The following is a 21,847-nucleotide window of genomic DNA, read 5'->3' on the forward strand; positions in this document are numbered from 1 at the left end:
TTTTCTCGCAACGTGTTGACATATGTGTATGATTGACTGTGTGTATTCTGTACCAGTACTGATCTGTTCCACGCCACAAGGGGGTGTTACCTATTTAATATGAGATGTGTATGATTGGTGACGTCACACCCCCTATATAAATGTATGTTCTGGAATCGATCATTCTCCTGAGTGCTGCTAGAGTCATGGACCAACCGCTCCTGAGCAGTGTGTTTATCATACTTAAAATAAATATGCCTTGAGGCTGACGTGAGTTATTCGTCTTCGACTCTTTCTGAAACCTGCACATTGGACTTCAGCTGTGGATTGTAGCGCTCCTGCTAACAGGTTATGGGCCCAGTATCGAAGACAATGTGCAATAACGGAAAGTGGCGAACGTTAGCTAGTCAGCTAAAAGTGTGTTAGCTAGTTAGCGCGCTAAAACCGGGAACGCTAATGGAAAGCTGTGAGGAGAATGGCGCATCAAAAGACAAAGTGGCCGGTGTTTGACGGTAGGGCTGAAGAATACGAGCTCTGGGAGGAACGGATGCTGTGCTGTATGCATCGTGTCGGTTTAAAAGACACTATTCTTCACGAGCCTGGTGGACCGCTGACGGCTGAGGAACGAGCCAAGGATGACGAGCTGAACGCTGATGCGTACTGCTCGTTGGCGCCGTTACTCGACAACGTGAGTCTGGGACTGATATTCAGAGACTGCAAAAATAATGGACGTGAGAGTCTGAAAGTGCTGAGAGAGCACTACATTGGCAAAGGTAGGCCAAGAATTGTTTCGTTATACATAACGTTAACCTCGCTGAAGCAAGCGGACACAGAGACTGTGACAGAGTACATTATCCGGGCAGAGCAGATCTTCACAGCGCTCAGAGGTGCAGGCGAGGCACCGAGTGAGGGGCTGATGATGGCAATGATTATGCGGGGACTACCAGAAATGTACAAACCTTTTTCGCTGATGGTAACCCACGGCGTAGCGGAGATGAAGCTAGCAGAGTTCAAGGCTAAGCTACGAAACTTCGAGGCTTCGGAGGATGCTGAGCCAGTAGCCGAGTTGGCGGGAGAAAGGGTTCTGAAGGCTCGCGCAGCCCTGAGGAAAAAGAACGTCGGCGGATCTTCGACAGACATGGCGTGTTGGCGGTGCGGAGAGAAGGGACATCGGAAAGATGACTGCGCAAGAAAAGTTTGGTGCGGTTCCTGTAAAAGCACGAGCCACAGCGACAAAGCCTGCAGGAAGAGCGAGCGCACACAGAGGTCCAGGTGTGCTCGCGCTGAAGACCACGGCGGTGGCGACAGCAGAGGCAACGGCAGCGGCGGTGGTAGCAGCAGTAGCAGAGGCAACGGTAGCAGCGGCAGCGGTGGTGGCAACAGCAGAGGCAACGGCAGCGGTGGTGGCAGCAACAGCAGAAGCGGCGGTGATGGCGGCGGCGGCAGTGGTGACAGTAGCAGAGGCGGCGGCAGCAGTCGTGGCAGCGGCGGCGGTGGTAGCAGTGGCGGTCGGGCAGCGAGTGGTGGTCGGATCGAGGCGCGGGGACCCGCGAAAGACGACTTCACATTCCGGGTGGACACCTGCAAGCCAGCGCAGCAGCGGCAGATCGAGAGAGGGCTGATCGTCGACACAGGCGCGACATCCCACATGCTGAACGACAGGAGCCGGTTCAAGTCCTTCGACAGCTCGTTCAAGCCGGACAGCCACAGCATGGAGCTGGCCGACGGGAGGCGGACATTCGGGTTGGCGGAAGGCAGAGGAGACGCACAGGTGTGTCTCACTGACAGCGACGGACGAATATGCACAGTGACTCTGAAGAGCGCCCTGTACATCCCTTCGTTCCCACAGGAACTCTTCTCCGTGAAATGTGCCACTGCACATGGTGCCAAGGTACTTTTCGAAGAAGGTAACAATGTTCTTGTGGCGCCTAATGGTGCAAGGTTTAACATTGATGTGTGTGACAGAATGTATTACTTGCCGACCGAATGTGATGAAAGTGATGTGTGCAATGTTAGCCATGATATCCAAACTTGGCATGAGATAATGGGGCATTGTAATTATGATGACATACTGAAACTGCAAGATGTTACAGTAGGCATGCACATTAAAGGTGCAAAGCGTAAGCCTGACAAAGAATGTCATGTATGCATAGAGGGAAAGTTTACTCAGTCGAGAAACAGAAATGCAACTGAAAAGGTGAAAACACCACTTGAGCTGGTGAATACTGATCTAGCTGGTCCAGTGACCAATGGTTCCATAGATGGTTACAAATACATGCAGTCATTCACAGATGTGTGCACAGGAGTAGTTTTCACATACTTTCTGAAAGCGAAGAGTGATGCCGTACAGGCTACTGAAAAATTCCTGGCAGATGTAGCGCCTTATGGCGATGTGAAATGCATCCGGTCAGACAACGGGACCGAGTACACAAGCAGAGAGTTTAAGACACTCCTGCGAAAGAACAAAATCAGACACGAGACGTCCTGTCCTTACTCCCCACACCAGAACGGCATAGCTGAGAGGGAAGGGCGTACTCTCTTTGAAATGGCAAGGTGTAAACTGATTGACAGCAACTTACCTAAGAGTTTATGGCATTATGCCGTTCAGGAAGCTGCATACACCAGAAACAGATGCTTTAACAAGCACATTGGCACAACACCGTACACAGCACTGACAGGGAAGAAGTGTGATCTAGCCCAGATGCACAAATTCGGATCCGAGTGTTATGCATACAAACAAGACAAGGGTAAACTAGATCCCAGGTGTGAGAAGGGGCTCTTTGTAGGGCACGACAAGGGCAGCCCCGCCTATCTAGTTTACTACCCCACCAAGGGAAAAGTGCAGAAGCACAGACTGGTTAAGTTTATTACCAAAACCACATGTGACAGTGAGACTCAGACGCAAGACTTAAGACTTGTTGTTACTACTGACAAGACAGGCGCACCACAGCCCAGTGCTCAGAGCACAGACACCCAGACTGACAGTCCAAAATCCCCAGAGGATGATGGTGAGGAGCACCACATGGTGACACCACAGGCCCCAAGCAGTGGGAGGTACCCCACTAGAGAGCGTAAGCCCCCGAGTTACCTCAGTGCTTACTCTACTCAGGAAGACAGTGATGGTGATGATGATAGTACACTCACCAGTGTCGACTATTGTTACCGAGCAGTGTGTGGTGTGCCACTGACCTTTAAGCAGGCTATGGCATCACCACAAGCAGGTAAATGGAAGAGGGCAATGGACGAGGAAATGCAGTCACTAGAGGAGAACCAAACCTTTACCCTGACCAAATTGCCAGAGGGCAGAAAGACAGTGGGAGGTAGGTGGGTGTACTCTATTAAAGAGGGTGGTGACGGACGTGAACAGTACAAGGCCAGATTTGTGGCGAAGGGGTATAGCCAGAGAGAGGGGATCGACTATGGTGAGACATTCTCCCCCACGGCAAACATGACAAGTGTGCGTGTACTCATGCAAAAGGCAGCCCAGGAGAACTTGGTGCTACACCAAATGGACGTAAAGACAGCATACTTACACGCACCCATTGACCGAGACATTTACATGGAGCAACCTGACGGTTATGAAAAAGTAGGAAACAACTTAGTGTGTAAACTCCAAAAGTCAATTTATGGTTTAAAACAGTCGGGGCGCAACTGGAATGAGATGCTGCACCAATGTTTGGTAAATGACAACTTTACACAGAATCCAGCAGACCATTGTGTATACATAAAAGAGTCAGAGCAGGCAGGGAAGGTCATAATTGTCATTTGGGTGGATGATCTTATCATTGCAGCAAGCAACACACAAAGCCTAGAGCAGGTAAAAGCAATGCTTTCGAGCAGGTTTAAAATGAAAGACCTGGGCAAGTTGAAACACTTTCTAGGCATAGATTTCAGTCAAACTGATGAATGTGTAACCATGTCACAACAGAGGTACACTGAGAGGATTCTCAAGCGTTTTGATATGCAGGATTGCAGAACACGCGAAACACCATGTGAACAAAAGGTCGAATACACTGACGATGCACCCAAGATGACAGATGTAACTAAATACAGGGAAGCTGTAGGTAGTCTCATCTACTTAGCTACTTGTACGAGACCTGATCTTAGTTATGTGGTTGGTAAGCTTTCACAACACTTTGCAAACCCCACAGAGGAAAACTGGGTGACAGTTAAACATGCACTGCGTTATCTTAAAGGTACAACTGACAAGAAGCTGGCTTTTAAGAAAAGCAGCGATGGTTTAGGCCTTCGGGCATTCAGTGATGCAGACACCAGCGACAGACGGAGCACGTCTGGCTACTGTGTGAGCATGAACAAAGAGAGCTCACTGGTATCGTGGAAGAGTAAAAAGCAGCCCACAGTAGCATTATCCACTTGTGAAGCCGAGTACATGGCTTTAGCTCTCACAATACAGGAATGTATTTATCTAGAGCAATTACTTAAGGGTATGGATTCCTATGAATATGTTCAAACTGTTGTTCATGAGGATAACCAGGGCACCATTGCACTTGTGAAGAATCCTGTGTGCAGGCAGAGGTGCAAACACATCGACATCAAGTATCACTTCATAAGGTCTACTGTTAGAGATGGGAAGATGACACTTGTGTACTGTCCAACAGATGAAATGGTAGCAGATGCTATGACCAAGCCTGTCTCAAAGGTGAAATTGCAGAAGTTTTCAGGAGTCATGTTTGGTAGTAGTGTCTGACAAGTTGTAAATATGTTAAGTACTGTGTGTACTATGTGAAATGTTTTTGATTTAATTCTGTGTATATTCTGATTGTTAAAAGCTGTACAGGATACGAGTCACTCATAAGTGGGAGTGTTGACATGTGTGTATGATTGACTGTGTGTATTCTGTACCAGTACTGATCTGTTCCACGCCACAAGGGGGTGTTACCTATTTGATATGAGATGTGTATGATTGGTGACGTCACACCCCCTATATAAATGTATGTTCTGGAATCGATCATTCTCTTGAGTGCTCTTGAGTCATGGACCAACCGCTCCTGAGCAGTGTGTTTTATCCATACTTAAAATAAATATGCCTTGAGGCTGACGTGAGGTATTCGTCTACGACTGCTTTCTGAAACCTGTACATTGGACTTCTGCTGTGGATGTTAGCGCTCCTGCTAACAACCGGAAGTCAGACAGGAGCACATGTCAATGGTCCAACCGGGACTGAAGAAGGACTAGCATAGCATCGACGACTACAGCAGGAGTTGGAGAAATATGGATCAAGTTCAGTACAATTTATTCAGGAAGAGTAAGCGGGTAAGCTTGCGTGAAGAGGACATGACGGTCCTCAAGTTGAGCAGGATCTTCCAGGTAAGTAAACTACCACCCACTATACCACCAATACTACGAATAATTATATGCCTAATGATCAGAGCCTCTAGCCTAGCCTACTGTGTTCGCCATGGTAGCTCTTTTTTCAACTCAAGTAGAAATAATTAAAAGTTTCAGCCAGTTAGTTCGGATCACTACCCTCATCACATTGAATAAATGGTTTTGAAACGTGTGATGCCGCTAATATTAGGCCTAGTTGGCTAATTGTATTTGACTTTTGTGTTTTTAGGTCTCCGTTGACAGTCTGTACCTTACAGACGACGCTAATGTGGCGATATTTGCCAGCGATTCGTCAGGAATGTTCAGCTCACTGGACCTGTGTCCAAGGGGGCATTATGAAGTTCACGGGGAGGACGATGTCGCCGCCCCAGGATCAAGTACGGGGCAACGCTTTGCCTTCTCAAGGCCTCCGACTAGTAGTACAGTGACCAGTGGCTCACTGCTGGGTGCCGCTGCTCTCCCCAGAGCCTCAAACAAAACGTTTCAAAGGTAACTTTTAAGTCACCTATGAAATGATAAGCTTACTGTAGCCTATAATAGGTTGTACACAAGCACCATTACCCATGCTTTTGTTTGTAGACTAGATACCTCTGATCTTGTTATTGTTGACATAAGTGGCCTAGTGGAAAAAGGCATGTAATTGTATTGAAGTAGGCTACTGAGCACTTGAATTCTTCTACCAATAGGCCTAGATTCCAAAACCATTGGTTTGTTTATGTTTTCCTTTTATGTCTTTTGTGATATGCCCTATCTTGCCATGCGGTCTGACATATTCCGTGGGAATTTGGTTTGTGTTTAATTTTGAAACCTGTCTCTCACCTGTTTTGATTACCCCTCCCTGTGTATTTAAACCATCTGTTTCCCCTGGGTCTTCACTGGCCCGTCTGTTACTTATCATTTGTACTTGTTTAATTTATCCAGATCCGTGTACCTTGCTGAGGCACTTAGCGGCAAGCTCAGTGTGAGCAGGATGGTCATGGTGAGATTTTCGGAAGCTGAGGCCTCTCTTCAGGGGATCGCTGCCAAAGTGAAGGAAGCCATTGGGAGTCCGGAGAATTTGATTTTGACGGATTCTCAGGGGAATGCTATTGTGGAATCGGAGGGAACAACAGGTGGGTAACATACATTATGCTTCTCTGTTTTGAGTTTGTGCTTTTGATTTTGAATGAGTGATCCACTTCAACTGAAATGTTTTCTCCTGGCCTCCACTCCTACTCCAAGGGTCACCTTATTGGAGACAAAATGCCAGAAAAGTTCTTGCTGTCCCAGAAAAAGACTTCACAGACCTGCAGGGCACCAAGAGGAGGAGAATGAGGTAGGCTCATTTACACTGAACTCTGCTCCTCTTTGTTGCTTTATTTTTTTTCTGTTAGATTAATCGGTTACACTTTCTATGAAGCCCATATCTATAGCGCATTATGAGCGCATTTATAACAAATTATAATGCACATTATAATTACACACAACGCATTACGACTACACTGATGATGTTTCATGGTGCTTTATTATGTTAACAGTAATGAATAACCATGCATCTAGCTTTTAACACTTTATAAATCCAAGGGTATTATGAGTGCTCATGACTGGATATAAACTACAGGCGACCTGATGGGGCTTACAGTACATCATGATGCATTATAGATGTGCATTATACAGTGCATTATAGATGCATCCATATGAACTTCACTGTACTTAGAGCACACATTGACGACTTATGATCTCACATGAAACATTATAGCATCGTATGAGCCCTTATGACAGTTTATCATCCAGGTCTGTGCATAGAGGGGTATGGGTACTCAAAATGTACTATAAACCCCATCAGGCAGCCTATAGTTTATAGCCAGTCATGAGCACTCATGACACCCTTGGATTTATAAAGCATTATAAGCTAGATTCATAGTTATTCATAACTGTTAATATAAAGCATCATGAAGCATTTCGAGTGTAGTCATAATACGTTGTAAGTAATTATAATGTGCGTTATAATTTGTTACAAATGCGCTTACAATGTTGGCTTTAAGTAAAGTGTTACCTATTAATCTTTACTTCTCTTTTCAGACAATTTTGCCATTGCCATCTTTGTATAGGCCACACCATACACTGGGTTTGCATTCCCTTATACCATGTCTGCCACTAATAAACAAAGTCCCCCTTAAGGGTGCACCATGTAACATTTTAGAAGTCAATTTCCAGAATTCATCCTGGCCATTCACAAATGTGACCTTTTTAACAAATACTTACCACCACCATTAAATTCTAAATATTCCTTGTGACTGGAAAAAATGCGTTTTACATACATGAAAAGGCGGATCTTCTCCATGATCTGCCATTTTGAATTTCCAACAATAGACATTGCAAGATGTGCTGTCCTTTGGTCATACTAGTAAATATTGGTTTATTATTCAGTAATATTCATGAAAAGATCAAAATTGGCAATAGTCAACACAGTTTAAATGAGCAGCATAGTTGCAATACCTATTCTGGCCACAATCTTACACGGTACGCCTTTTTAAAGTATGAAATCCTGTCAAATACACTTCCTAAATGGCTGCTCTATTTTATAAATCAAATACTTTTTTTTGCAAAGGTTAAGCTTCTACCCCGCCATCATCAATCCTGCTCACCACATCAAGTACATATCTAACCTCTATTTTTTGTGTGTGTTATATCCTCTGTGAAACAGCCGGAAAAACGAAGAGGTTGGAGGCATTGCCGAGGTCACAGAAAAAATTGAAGAGCTGGTTCTTGCATCTCAGAGTCTCCCGGATGTTACATCTGCAATCAGGGAGCTCACCGATCTGGCTGCAGTTAAAAGACTGACCCTGACTCAATCACAGCTACCGGCCATTAAGCATGGGTTCTCTTGTGCTTTTTGCTTGAGTAAGTACCCAATGGATCTATTTTATATGGTGTGTGTCACAATTTCATTAACAAACAAACACTTGTGTTTTATAGTATCTAACCAATGTTTGCTGTGTGCCAGCCACTTTATTTTTGTGATGTACAGTAACAGATATTCTTATAATTAACAAAGTTGTTACATAATGCACAACCCATACACCAAGAACATTTAACCGAAGACACACATGCATTAATTGACAAGTCTTTCTCATTTTGTGTTTTAGAGTTGATGACAGAGCCAATCTTCACGCAGTGTTGCCAAACCCTCATTGGCTGCAAAACTTGTGTGGAGGAGTGGCATAGGAACTCCGACACCTGTGCAAAATGTAGGGGAAGTGTTGAAGGAGACAGCATGTTTGAAGTTAAGGGCCTATCAGAGGCACTGTCTGTCCTGAGGTCTCTTTTTGAAGAGGAGTAATATGTATTTGTTTACCGGTACTCGCAAACAAGTATTTTTATTTTGTTTACCGAGTAGCGAGTGATGCAGAGTGTTTTTATTTTGTTTACCGAGTACTGAGTGTTTTGTTTTTATTTTGTTTTATTCTTTTTAGGTGGGTCAGAGTTCATACGCCCACTGCCACTAATTCCACTCATTTACATTCTTACATTTTTTACAAATCCCAACACAAATGTTTACACATTGCGCCGAGTTGTGGTAATGAGAAAGAGAAGCGCCTCTTTGTATGGTGTGAAATCATTGTTGACTGCTCTAGACAACAGTTCAGAAATGTCAGAATATTGTTCTGCAAACTGGTTCTCAGATATTAGTTTGTCTTCTTCTGTTAAAGGAACAGACCACCCTTTTTTGATTTTCACATAATTGCAGTATCTCCAAGCATTATTCATGAACGTGCATATAATTTTCGTCTATGTGTTTGCATTGCCCCGTTTGACAGTATACCCAAATTAGGCATAGTAATGCAAGTCTATGGTACAAAATAAAACACCATCAAATGTACTTCTAAACCACTTTAAAATGAAAGTAACATTCACCAGAGTGTAAAACAGCAATTTAATTCGGTCCAGTGATCACTTGTGGCTTGATGCTAAAGATACCAGTTACTTTCAGTGATTATGCTAAGCTATGCTAATAATTCTGATCCAATAAATCTAAGTACTGAAAACACAGAGAAGAAAATGATATGCACATTCATGAACAATGCTGGGAAATACTGCAAATATGTGAAAATCAAAAAAGGGTGGTCTGTTCCTTTAAAAATGGATCTACTCCAAAGGTAGATTGTGGTGTTAGGGTGGATCCAAGCTGCTGTCTGTAAAGTTCTGTTGCTTCAGCTGAGTGAGGCAACAGCTCCGGTGGGATTTTTTTGGGACACCCACTGCCAGCCAAGTCGTTTGGTGTTCCTTTTCCTGTAAAATAAAGATACTGTTGACATTGAGACGTACATTATGTGTGTCTGTTTTTAATTTTGTTCTAATTCTTCTGATGTTTGCAATACTGGTTATTTTACCTGGAATACGGTGAGCATTCCAAGACTCCACCACTCTTGTAACACCAATCTGGCACAGCTGACCAGTCAGGCAGGACACGCAGTATTTGACAAGACTGTCATCCATGTCAAGCAATTCCTGGTCCACCAACTGCAGAAGGGCTTTCTTCAGGGGGTAGTTGACACGGCTATTTATCTCTGGCCAGATTCGTTCAACTGTGTGATTCTGAATATGAGGAAAAAAAACAATTTATTCCAATGGTCAAATGAAAAAATGTCTTTTACACTACATTTTGCAGACTTCTCTACAGTAAGTGTGTTGGAAAGCATTGCAATTCTGAAAAATAAGACTGTGCTGTTAAAACAAATTATTGTTTTGAAATAAACAATAACACATATTAACAAATAATTTCAACAGGGATAGCCACCGTGTGTGTTGGTGCAGCAACTATAGAACATACTGAACTGTACCCTTGTGGATGGAGTTTGCAAGTAAGGTCTTCTCTCTTGAGTGTAGCGATGAGGTGACAGCAGCTCCTGAATGAAGAGCGTCAAATAAAACTCCTTCCCGTGGTCCACGCGAACCTGGTCCCACATCCCATTAGCTAGTATTGCAGGCCTATTGGATGAAAAAGTTGGTTTTAATTTGAGCAAAGCTTTTCATATGTAACCATTCAAAATCATTCTTTTAAAAATTTTAATGATTCGGCTATAAAGTAGGCTAACTGTTACGCTGACAGCATATTGTCACATTCGCTTATGGATACTATTTCCAGTGGCAGTATAAGAGCCTGTCAGTTATAGGGGACTACAGCTTTTCTTTGTAGGACATCCAAAATCACAGTCTACATATCGCAATCTTGATATCATATTGATATTCGCCAGCATCGGGCTTGGCTCATATAAATGATTGAATACTGTTATATGTGCACAAACTACACAATGTTACCTGAAAACATCTTCATAGATGGTAAGGTTATTTTTTATGGCCATGGTGGAGTGACCAACAATCTTTTTGCTATAGCCGTCAATGGCTACAACATGTGTAACCCCAAACATTTGCAACTTTTCATTCTGGTCCAGATGAATCTTCTGTCCCATGTAGTCTGCTTGGTATGGTATGGGGTTGAGGTTGCGAGCACCCTAAAAGAAGACAAAAATAATGTGACAAAACATAGCCTATGCTTCAACATTATCCTCAACAGATCCGGACACAGCTACACCTAACCTTAGGCTAGCCTACTTGAGTCAGTTTCATGCTTGGCTATTTTAACTTACAGGCTCAGTCTGGATGTGGCCAATTGGACTCTTTGGATTCTTTTTAGCCCATTAATTATTTTGCTGTTGAATAACCTTGAGAGAGGATGATCCATGTTCAGTTTTAGGGCCATTGGCCCACCCCAGAGAAAGGATGCTGATGTTAGGTATAATATATGGCCACTGGGTGGCAGCGTGGGGTTGCGCATTGGAGGGAGGCAGGATGACCTTACACTTCGGGGCTATCCTATGCGCACTATAATCATTGATCCATGAATTGATTTCTCATCAGCTTCATCTACAGGTGTATGTCTTAGTAATTGCGATGGTTATAAAGTAGCCTAGGAACACAGAAGTACGCCAGTAGATAAGTGACACACCGCTACCTCAAACATCTTGAATTTGTATAGCCTACCTGGCGTCTTGCTTCATTGTAAGGTCGGTGTATAGTTCTAAGCACTGATCCTATACGAGTCTCTGCAGCATGTACCCCTTTCACGGCGAGGTACCCCTTCATCATCCTTCTGCCAAATGTTGGTCCCGTCTAGAAACAACAAATGACCTGCTTTCACCATACCAATCGAAATAAATTGCTTTGCACATGCACATAGTTCTAGGCCCATCAAAGAAGACGAGTGCAGTTTTCATACCTCGGCTATGGCTTTTGCCACCTCCAACTCCAGATGTTCCTCGGGCAACCCCCTCAAGTTTACGCAGTTGTCAGCACAGTACTTTCGCACATTCCGGGCTGAAAATCCTCTTCCGCCCCCACTTTCCACTGAAATGCGCGCAGAGATTTCTGACGATGACAGGCCTTGTTTAGCCAATTCTAGAATAATTTCTGAGTAGGGCTCCAAAGACATTATTATCGCTTTATTCGCGCTTTATTGCAGTCTGAATGGCAACTTCCGGTGCGAGGATAATGAATAATGCTTGGTTTTGGTCCGTTTTTCCGTTTGTGTTGACTTTGAATTTCATTTTTTAAAGTGTAATTAAAAAATGAAAATGAAAGAAAAATGCTGCGTTTTTCAATTGTTGGTTTTGGGGTTTAAAACGAAAATCAAATAAACCAGTCGTTTTTTGTTTTTTAATTCCCATTCAAAAACAGAAAATCCAATTACCAAAATATACACGGACCCTTCGCTCCTGGCGAATTCGCTTTGGTAGCGCAGGCCGCGTGCCCTCCATAGAGAAATAATGGCTTCCGTCGCTTCGTTTGCTCCATTCGCTCCTGGTCTGTACACGGCAAGGGGAACCAAAACATTTTTTTTTGAGTTAGGGGCGAATAGTTGCCTGGTTAATGCCACCTATAGCTCATATAGAGCCCACACAGATAGGAGGTTTTCGTAAGCAGTATTACCTTGTGTTTATTGCATGCCTCTTACATACTACCAGATTGAGGCTTTGACTTCAGTTTGAACTTTCTATCAATTATGTAATGGAGTATTTTAGAAGTTACAGATAATTAAACACACCATCTCCCCTCAGCTGTGGTAGTATATAAATAGCTGCATTGCTTAGTCATCAACACATGTTTAGTATTTTATTTACTTATTTAAAATTCTGACAATTTCGGCTCAATTGCGACATTTTTTTTAAACTGACACATAGCATGAAGAGCTGATGAAGTTGTCTTAATTGACTGGGCCACCATCAGCACCACCTCTCGATGTTACATCATCTCTCTCTCTCTCTCCCTGTCTCTCGCTCTCTCATGAGGATGGAAAAGAAAAACAAAGTGAGAGAAGATGCTTCTGAGAATTGTTCTCGGTTTCCCCCTGAAACCGTCTCCCACAGATCAAAGCACAAGATCGTCTCTTAGTCACTGCCGCTAAAACAACCATGTTTGCCTCCAGATATGAGGAGGATATTTGCACACATCTTTGAATTCAACAAAAGGATAGAGCAAATATTCAGCAGTAAAAAAAGTGAAAGAATAAAGAAAAGACATAAAAGAAGATGCTTATCAACCTGGGTCTCGGTTCCAGATTGGAACCTTTGGTTTGCAACATTGTCGGTGTGTGTTACTTTTTTAACTACTTTGATAGTAAAGATGCATAACCTGACAACCCTTGTAAGGCCTTTTGACAAAATATTGTACGGAAGCCCTTTCATGCAGATGGGATCGACCATCACATTCATTGTTTGTTGAAAAAAATCATTACATCATAACTATGTTGCATTTCCGAGAATCTGAAGTATCTGATTAAGCCATGGTCATTACCACTTTGGTAAAGAATGGAAAAAGAAATCTCCTCTGACTTTTTTAATTTATTTTTTTATCCTTTTTAGGATTTTCACCTAAAACGTTCTGTAAACAAAACAAAAAAAACATGGGAGCAGAAAAATCCTGGTTGATGACCTTGTCATTTGGTTGTCGTGCTCCCAAGTCAGACATTTTGAATGTGCAGGTTTTAACCTTTTTCATGACCATTTTGGTGACAATAGAGACATAACAAATCTACAATGTACACTACAACTTAACTCTTTCAGATACTATCTGACTACACTAAGAAATATTCCACTGAGATTGCCGAGGAGGGACTCGAGAAGGGCGACATATATGAATATCAGATAATCACCAAATAAATGCCTATCTTGCAATCAGTTTTTGTTCAGTTTTTGTTAAATGCAGTAACAGAGATCACCAGTCTTATAAACTACCTACTTTCGTCTTACCGCAAGACTTTTTTATCCTTCGCAATGCAGGGAGTGTGTGACTTACAGTACCTAACCTTAATACCAGTGTATTAAGCAGCTATGCTAACCTTACACCGAATCGTATCACACACGTCTTCAAAGGGGGGGGAAAACTCTGTAGCCTGCCTGGGGCAGACAGATTCCAGAAGGCCTGAGCTGACAGGCTGCACACGTACGCCTGGCAGTGTTGCCAGATTGGGCTGTTTCCCTCCCAATCGGGCTGCTTAGGATGGCCGTATGCGGGTAAAAATTGCATTTAGCAGAAAAACCTGCCCAATTTTTGCCATAGACATCAATAGAATTGGGCGGGATTTTGTGCTTAGGCGAGTTTTGAGCATTTTTTGGGCTGGAAATCATCAGACTCATCTGGCAACCCGAGCGCCTGGGGTGACTCAACACAATAATAGTGTCGACAGTGGAAACCAATGAGCTATGCAGGAACATGAAGGCTAGGCTAGGCACCCGTCGCTCCATACATACACAAACATGTCTCTGATTATCCCATGGTACACACAAACACATGGAATGTGCACACAAGCACATATGCATGCACGCATGCACACACACACATGCACAGACGCACACACAGAGACTCACGCACATGCACATACACACACACGCACACACACACACACACACACACACACACACACACACACACACACACACACACACACACACACACACACACACACACACACACACACACACACACACACACGGGGAACAGGTATTACCATAAATTGATATTCATTCAAACCAGACGACAAAGAGATTAGCCAAATAAACTGAGTTGAAATGTTTACACAAACATAACATGTTGAGGGTATGGTATCTGTATGTAACTGAACATAGAGTGACAGTGACACATATTTGGATGTGTGCTAGCTTTTTACTGTAATGTGATGTCATTGTGTACAGTATGTCATTGCATTGCAGAGCGTTCAACCCTAACAAAAACAGCTGTGAAACTGACAACCTGTTAGCTTTGCTCATGATCTGTGAGGTGACACGGTGTAGCTGGCTAACAGTAGAAAAGCTTAGTGTCCATCCACTTCAGAATTTAGAGCTGAACCAGACAATGTAGAAAGTCAAACACTGTTCCGTACATACATGTAAGTGCATAGTGTATCATAAAAAGTCAGTAACAAGTTAGGCCTATATTTTTATAATATTCTAATATTCTGTCAAATTTCAACATTTGCAACAAAAAAAATATAGGCTATATATACAATAAAGCCATATGTATACTCCACTTCCAGTCCAGTCTTCCTGTAATCTACAGTAGCCTACCGTAAGTGAAAGCGAAAGCCCATTGGGAAACTCCAACTCCCATTGTCATTGTGACACAGCACTCCACAGCACACAAGTGAACACTGCACACTGCACACAACGAAATTGCATTTATGCCTCACCCGTGCAAGGGGGCAGCCCTCAGTGGCGCCCCATGGGGAGCAGTGCGGTGGGACGGTGCCATGCTCAGGGTACCTCAGTCATGGAGGAGGATGGGGGAGAGCACTGGTTGATTACTCCCACCACCAACCTGGCGGGTCGGGAGTCGAACCGACAACCTCTGGGATGCAAGTCTGACGCCCTAACCGCTCACCCATGACTGCCCGTAATACTTACCATAACCAGGGCCGCTGACAACTTTGGTTGGGCCCGGGAAAAAGTCATTACAAACAAAAAGCCCCCACCCCTCGGGTCAGTACATACAATGCAATGGAAGCCCAATTTCTGGGCCCATTTTTAACCTGGGCCTTGAACAATTGACTCGTTTATCGCCCCGTTGGCTTCCCTGTATAAAAGACAGGCCACGCCCTCCTTGTGATGCAACACCCTCAACGTTGCGGAACTCCTCCCACTTTGTCAGGAAGCAAACAACCAGTAGCAAACCAAGGGAGGCGGGTCAGCCATGCCATTTGGGAAATGTTAATTGTTATGCTCTTGGTCATAACCAAGTATCGAAGAGATTTGAAAGTCGATGATAAGCAGGCTACTGTATACTAGACCAGTGGTTCCCAACCTTTTTCTTCAGGGACCCATATTTTTACCATTGTAAGCTTTGGTGACCCAGCCGCGCGAGCGCCCGCACGAGATGATACTCTGTTTCCTGCGAAAACTCATTAGTTATCATTTTATTCCTCAATTTATCTTTGGCCAAATATAGAATAAATGTTTCATATATCACTTACATTTTGTTGCTTCTATGTATTAGTTTAAATGCTTTGAAATTTATTCAACATGGGCTATATATGGTATTAATTAAACCCTTTAAAATCAAGAGGGCGTCGCGACCCACTGTGGATCTTTGGCGACCCATAGGTTGGGTCACGACCCATAGGTTGGGAACCACTGTACTAGACCCATTGCCACTGACTGGCCATGCAGCAAGTACTCCACAGTGGACTACACAGGGGTGGGCAGTCCTGGCTCGCATAGCATGGCGCTTGTAAGCACCTCTTAATCTGTTCCCAGGTCAGTGCACTCAGTAGCCCCCCTTAATCCACCACCACCCTTCCCCACACACACACACACACACACACACACACACACACACACACACACACACACACACACACACACACACACACACACACACACACACACACACACACACACACACACACACCTTTTTCTCTGTATAGGTCTGGAAGTGTGTGTGGTGTCAGGTTTTTTCTTTGTACTTTTACAGCAACCCAGTGTGTGTGTGTGTGTGTGTGTGTGTGTGTGTGTGTGTGTGTGTGTGTGTGTGTGTGTGTGTGTGTGTGTGTGTGTGTGTGTGTGTGTGTGTATGTGTGCGTGCGTGCGTGCGTGCGTGCGTGTGTGTGCATTTATATGCCAAAATGTGTGTGGGTGTTTATGCATGAATATATAAATGGACGATTGTGTTTGTTTGTGGGTCATTTCACGTGAAATCAGACACTTTGGGACCCGACCGACCCGGATTTCAATCATACTTGGTGTGCCTTTTCAGTAGCAAGGTAGCACCCCAGAACTGCATTGGTTTGAATCTGACACTAATATTAAGGGAGAAACAGACTAGGAAAGGTTCACATGTGAGGGTAGGACACTATACATTCAGCCTTGAATATATCAGTCAGTGTTAGTCACAAAAAGATGCCTGTGGTGTTGTTTGAAAGCTCTTTTCTGGCTCTACATATTACACAATCACCTTGGAATACAACTACTCTCAGAATATGAATTATGATAAATTGAAAAATTAAAAATTGAATATCGAAAAAACTTATATTTTAAAATGGCCAGTTCCTTGTCCAAACGTAGCCGGCAATGTCATGAGCAGCACCTAAAATGCTGGTGTTCGGTTTGTTATTCATTTCAGAGAGAAGTTGACTCACAAATATTGCATCATACAGACCACTTACTAATAATATGGTAATACCATAGTAGCATCACATGACAAAACAAAAACAAAACAAAAATGGTCAGTGTCCATGGTCCCAGGTTTCAGAAACTAAGGCAGATGTCCATTTATACACACCAAATGATGATATGTGAATGTTTGAACATTCCTTCTCTGTGTACCTGTGCCATCTTCCCTTTACCGTACTTTAAAGAGATAATCAATGGCTACACTCTCATTTTGTACTCTACCAGTGCATTTGAAGCAGCAGCTGTGTCTTTTGTAGATAATGTATAAGTACATCCCGTTGCAGTTACAGGTTCCACTACCAGAAGCACATCCTGATGATCCATGACAAGTCTATCTTGTCTGAAGGGAAAAGTGAAGGATGGAGATGGCCCATGAGGATGCAGGAAGTTCAGTTTCACCTCTCCAGTGCTCGGCATACATTCCTCAGCACATGCTAGCCACCAGTTGCCATCATATACAGCTACAACACACCCTTTGAAGCTTGAAAATGTAACACATTCCTTTACTGAGCTCACTCTTTCAACTCTGCCTTCTCTGAATGCTGAAAATGGCCTATCTTCCACTGTGTCCATTGACAATGGGCAGAAGCTGTGTAGTTTTTGAGTACCTGGAATAGTTCTTGCAGATTCAAACCTTTTCAACAGGTTCTCAGCTTCATGATGGTACATCTCTGTGGTGGCAAACTGGCAATGGATGTTCTTGACATTATCCTTGACAAATTCAAACAGTTGGTATGGCGTTACAAGTTAATTGTCAATAGGACGTTGCAGACTTGCTCGTGCAGCAAGCCATTTAACTGTCCCTCCAACGCCATCACATGGACCTTCGCCATGTGATGTGGCAAAAATGTGCCACTCTGCAGGTATGTGAAAATCTGCCTCGTGGTGGCACAAATTTGTTGTGTTTTTAAGGTTCTTATATTGTGCAGGAAGTCTGCAACGTCCTATTGACAATTAAATTGTAACGCCATACCAACTGTTTGAATTTGTCAAGGATAATGTCAAGAACATCCATTGCCAGTTTGCCACAACAGAGATGTACCATCATGAAGCTGAGAAAAGGTTTGAATCTGCAAGAACTATTCCAGGTACTCAAAAACTACACAGCTTCTGCCCATTGTCAATGGACACAGTGGAAGTTAGGCCATTTTAAGCATTCAGAGAAGGCAGAGTTGAAAGAGTGAGCTCAGTAAAGGAATGTGTTACATTTCCAAGCATCAAAGGGTATGTTGTAGCTGTATATGATGGCAACTGGTGGCTAGCATGTGATGAGGAATGTATGCCGAGCACTGGAGAGGTGAAACTGAACTTCCTGCATCCTCATGGGCCATCTCCATCCTTCACTTTTCCCTTCAGACCAGATAGACTTGTCATGGATCATCAGGATGTGCTTCTGGTAGTGGAACCTGTAACTGCAACGGGACGTACTTATACATTATCTACAAAAGACACAGCTGTTGCTTCAAATGCACTGGTAGAGTACAAAATGAGAGTGAAGCCATTGATTATCTCTTTAAAGTACGGTAAAGGGAAGATGGCACAGGTACACAGAGAAGGAATGCTCAAACATTCACATATCATCATTTGGTGTGTATAAATGGACATCTGCCTTAGTTTCTGAAACCTGGGACCATGGACACTGACCATTTTTGTTTTGTTTTTGTTTTGTCATGTGATGCTACTATGGTATTACCATATTATTAGTAAGTGGTCTGTATGACGCCATATTTGTGAGTCAAATTCTCTCTGAAATGAATAACAAACCGAACACCAGCATTTTAGGTGCTGCTCATGACATTGCCGGCTACGTTTGGACAAGGAACTGGCCATATTAAAATATAGGTTTTTTAGATATTCAATTTTTAATTTTTCAATTTATCATAATTCATATTCTGAGAGTAGTTGTATTCCAAGGTGATTGTGTAATATGTAGAGCCAGAAAAGAGCTTTCAAACAACACCACAGGCATCTTTTTGTGACTAACACTGACTGATATATTCAAGGCTGAATGTATAGTGTCCTACCCTCATATGTGAACCTTTCCTAGTCTGTTTCTCCCTTAATATTAGTGTCAGATTCAAACCAATGCAGTTCTGGGGTGCTACCTTGCTACTGAAAAGGCACACCAAGTATGATCGGAATCCGGGTCGGTCGGGTCCCAAAGTGTCTGATTTCACGTGAAATGACCCATGTGTGTGTCTGCATGGATGTATGACTCTGTGTGTGTGTGTGTGTGTGTGTGTGTGTGTGTGGGCGCGCGTGTGCGTTTTCGTGTGCGCGTGTGCAATGCATGCATGCGTGTGTACATGTCTGCATGGATGTATGACTGTGTGTGTGTGTGTGTTTGTGCGTGCAGGGGTATGTGCGTGCACATATCGGTACAGTTGTGTGTGTGTTACCTCTGTGAGCTTTGTGAGAGCACACAGCCTGAGGAGGAAGGCAGGGCAAGGCAGCGAGAGAGAGAGAGAGAGAGAGAGAGAGAGAGAGAGAGAGAGAGAGAGAGAGCAAACGAGCTGTCCCTCTGATTGCCTGTTTTCACCTATTTATTTTCATCTCGTCTGCATACTCTATCATACCATCCCTGGGCCAATTTCTTGCAAATCAGCCCAATTCATCTGCTTCATTGTGATGGATGGGTGCCTGCCATCAATCCCAGCCTCTGTTTTCATTTTTCCCTAACCTAACCGACTCCACTCTACTAAAGTCTATTTTTCTCCGAACCTCTCTTTCTTCTTCTTCTTCTTCTTCTTCTTCTTTTTCTTCTTCTTCTTCTTCTTCTTCTCCCCTCACTTCTTCTCCCCTCACCCTCTTCTGTCTTTATCTCACCCTTTACTGTATTTAGCTACCTTCTTAGGTTCTCTCTCTCTCTCTCTCTCTCTCTCTCTCTCTCTCTCTCTCTCTCTCTCTCTCTCTCTCTCTCTCTCTCTCTCTCTCTCTCTCTCTCTCTCTCTCTCTCCCACCCTCTCTCTCCCACCCTCCCCTTAGAATAGTAACACGTATGCACACACACACGCACACACACACACACATATCCAGTACATCACTCTTACAGACAGATGACAACAAACTTTCAAAGACATACATAGAAATCCCACACACATTCCATACTCAAGCTGACAAATACTGAAACCATCTCAACTTGAGAAGAGAACGCAACCTTTATTGTGAAGTGCTGATATTTTCCAGAGGGAATATGCTGGAGTAGTGAATACACATTTATAGTGCACTATTGGTGATCTTAAGCATTTAAAATACTCTCATAATGGACTTCATTTAATTAATTGTTAATGAGCTAGTAATGGGTTCATAAGTAAGCATTACACATGCCTAATGAACAGCAGTCATTATTCATATCTTTTTCATAAAGGACTGCGCATTAAGTCGTAGATACTGCATGTTGCCTGGCTGTGTGTAATTGAACACCAATACAGTACATTCAACATAGCTCAATATACAGTGGGCGGATTTTCTACATGTGAACCGAAAACCAGATGAATGATTATGTTTATGAACATCTGAAGGTTTTTTTTTCAGCTTATTTTCTCTTAAAGGGAGCTAGTGCAATAGTTATTTTGTTGTGAAGGCCTCTTCTAATTAATTGCAATTTCACAATGAAAGCCTGAACCTCTGGCATTTAAAGATGCACACGACCTTTTGGAACAAGTTCTCTGTTTCTAATGTAGCTTCTGTGTCTGCATGTGTGTGCGTGCGTGCGTGCGTGAGTGCATGCGTGCATGCGTGTGCGTGTGGTATGTATGTGAGAGAGTGTGTAATCAGCCTCCTAAATTTTAACACTCAAAAGACTGAGCAAGGTGACTAAATGTTACAAAGCACACAATCACAAGATATGAACTCCAAATAAGCATCAATAACATTCTCCAATAAACTAATAACTCCCCTGATTTGGTACCATGTTTCCTTGATTACACCACTCCTAGCGAGGTTTGGGCAATCTACATTAATCACCCTCACAATAACGGAGGGGGAAAAATAAGAGCATAGCACAAGAATGTCCTTCTCTCTGTGTTAGTGAAAGATGGCACAATAAAACATGTTACATAATGTATTTCATGCACATTAAAAAAGGTATTCCACTAACATACTGTAGCATGATATTTTGCACGGAAAACCAGAGTGCAATCCTATTTTTAACACATCTAAAAGATCATTTTGAATATCAAGACAAGTCCTTTAAAAAAAAAAAAAAATGAAATAACACCTCAGCTGGATTCACACATAAAAAACTGAGCATGCTGCGACGACTTGCTTATTTCTGAATGCTTGTGTATGTGATATCTTTCCAGGGCAGGTGTGAAGCAATATTCATTAAAAGTGACAAATACCTTGATTTACAAAGACCTAATTACCCACACAGCAAAAGTACTCCGTAATGGATCCGCACCGGAGTCCACTCTCCGGAGGCCATCCTCCAGAACGGATCCGGTAAACGGACCCGTATCGGCGTCCACTTGCACGCCGCCTATCATCCGACGCGGAGGCGTGGCGCGGACTCAAAAAGGACCCGTTTGTCACCCGCAACGGATCCGCGTACAGAAGCTTACCTCCGTAGTGAGCCCGGTTCGGAGGCGCGACATCCGACCCGGACTCATTCCTTGTCCACGTATTGCACCCGTCACGGATGCGCTATTTTTTATCAGTTACGGACCCATTCCGGACTCATAGATGTTCCGGGACGGGACCATTTTGGATCCGTGTTAGTTAATTCAATAAACTGAACCAATTCAAACACCATTAAGATGACATTCTACTAACACAGGGCAGAAATTATTTAAAACTCTCAGAAAAAAACCGCAAGG

The 21,847-nt window shown here is 43.3% G+C and overlaps 2 protein-coding genes across 2 annotated transcripts; one reads left to right on the forward strand and one right to left on the reverse strand.

The window, feature by feature from the left end:
• Positions 1–5,201: 5,201 nt before the first annotated feature.
• On the forward strand, positions 5,202–8,650 carry LOC134460304 (uncharacterized). Its single transcript, XM_063212742.1, has 6 exons — positions 5,202–5,307; positions 5,558–5,817; positions 6,250–6,440; positions 6,550–6,643; positions 8,015–8,211; positions 8,457–8,650. The coding sequence occupies exons 1-6, from the start codon at positions 5,212–5,214 to the stop codon at positions 8,648–8,650; spliced, it is 1,032 nt and encodes a 343-aa protein (XP_063068812.1). The 5' UTR covers positions 5,202–5,211.
• A 780-nt stretch (positions 8,651–9,430) lies between these two features.
• Positions 9,431–11,800, reverse strand: LOC134460306 (uncharacterized; the record flags this gene model as incomplete). Its single annotated transcript, XM_063212745.1, has 6 exons — positions 11,588–11,800; positions 11,353–11,481; positions 10,630–10,823; positions 10,152–10,299; positions 9,702–9,906; positions 9,431–9,600 (listed from the first exon to the last, which is right to left on the reverse strand). Coding segments are annotated over exons 1-6 (1,059 nt in total), but the record flags the coding sequence as incomplete, so codon positions are not given.
• Positions 11,801–21,847: the final 10,047 nt, after the last annotated feature.

This window comes from Engraulis encrasicolus, chromosome 12 (genome assembly GCF_034702125.1).
Source record: "Engraulis encrasicolus isolate BLACKSEA-1 chromosome 12, IST_EnEncr_1.0, whole genome shotgun sequence".
NCBI classification, from domain to species: Eukaryota; Metazoa; Chordata; class Actinopteri; order Clupeiformes; family Engraulidae; genus Engraulis; species Engraulis encrasicolus.

Coding starts and splice junctions, on each gene's coding strand:
- LOC134460304 (XM_063212742.1), top strand. CDS start 5,212: ATGGATCAAGTTCAGTACAATTTATTCAGGAAGAGTAAGCGGGTAAGC. Junction 5,308..5,557: donor AGTTGAGCAGGATCTTCCAG/GTAAGTAAACTA, acceptor TTGTGTTTTTAG/GTCTCCGTTGACAGTCTGTA. Junction 8,212..8,456: donor CTCTTGTGCTTTTTGCTTGA/GTAAGTACCCAA, acceptor TTTGTGTTTTAG/AGTTGATGACAGAGCCAATC.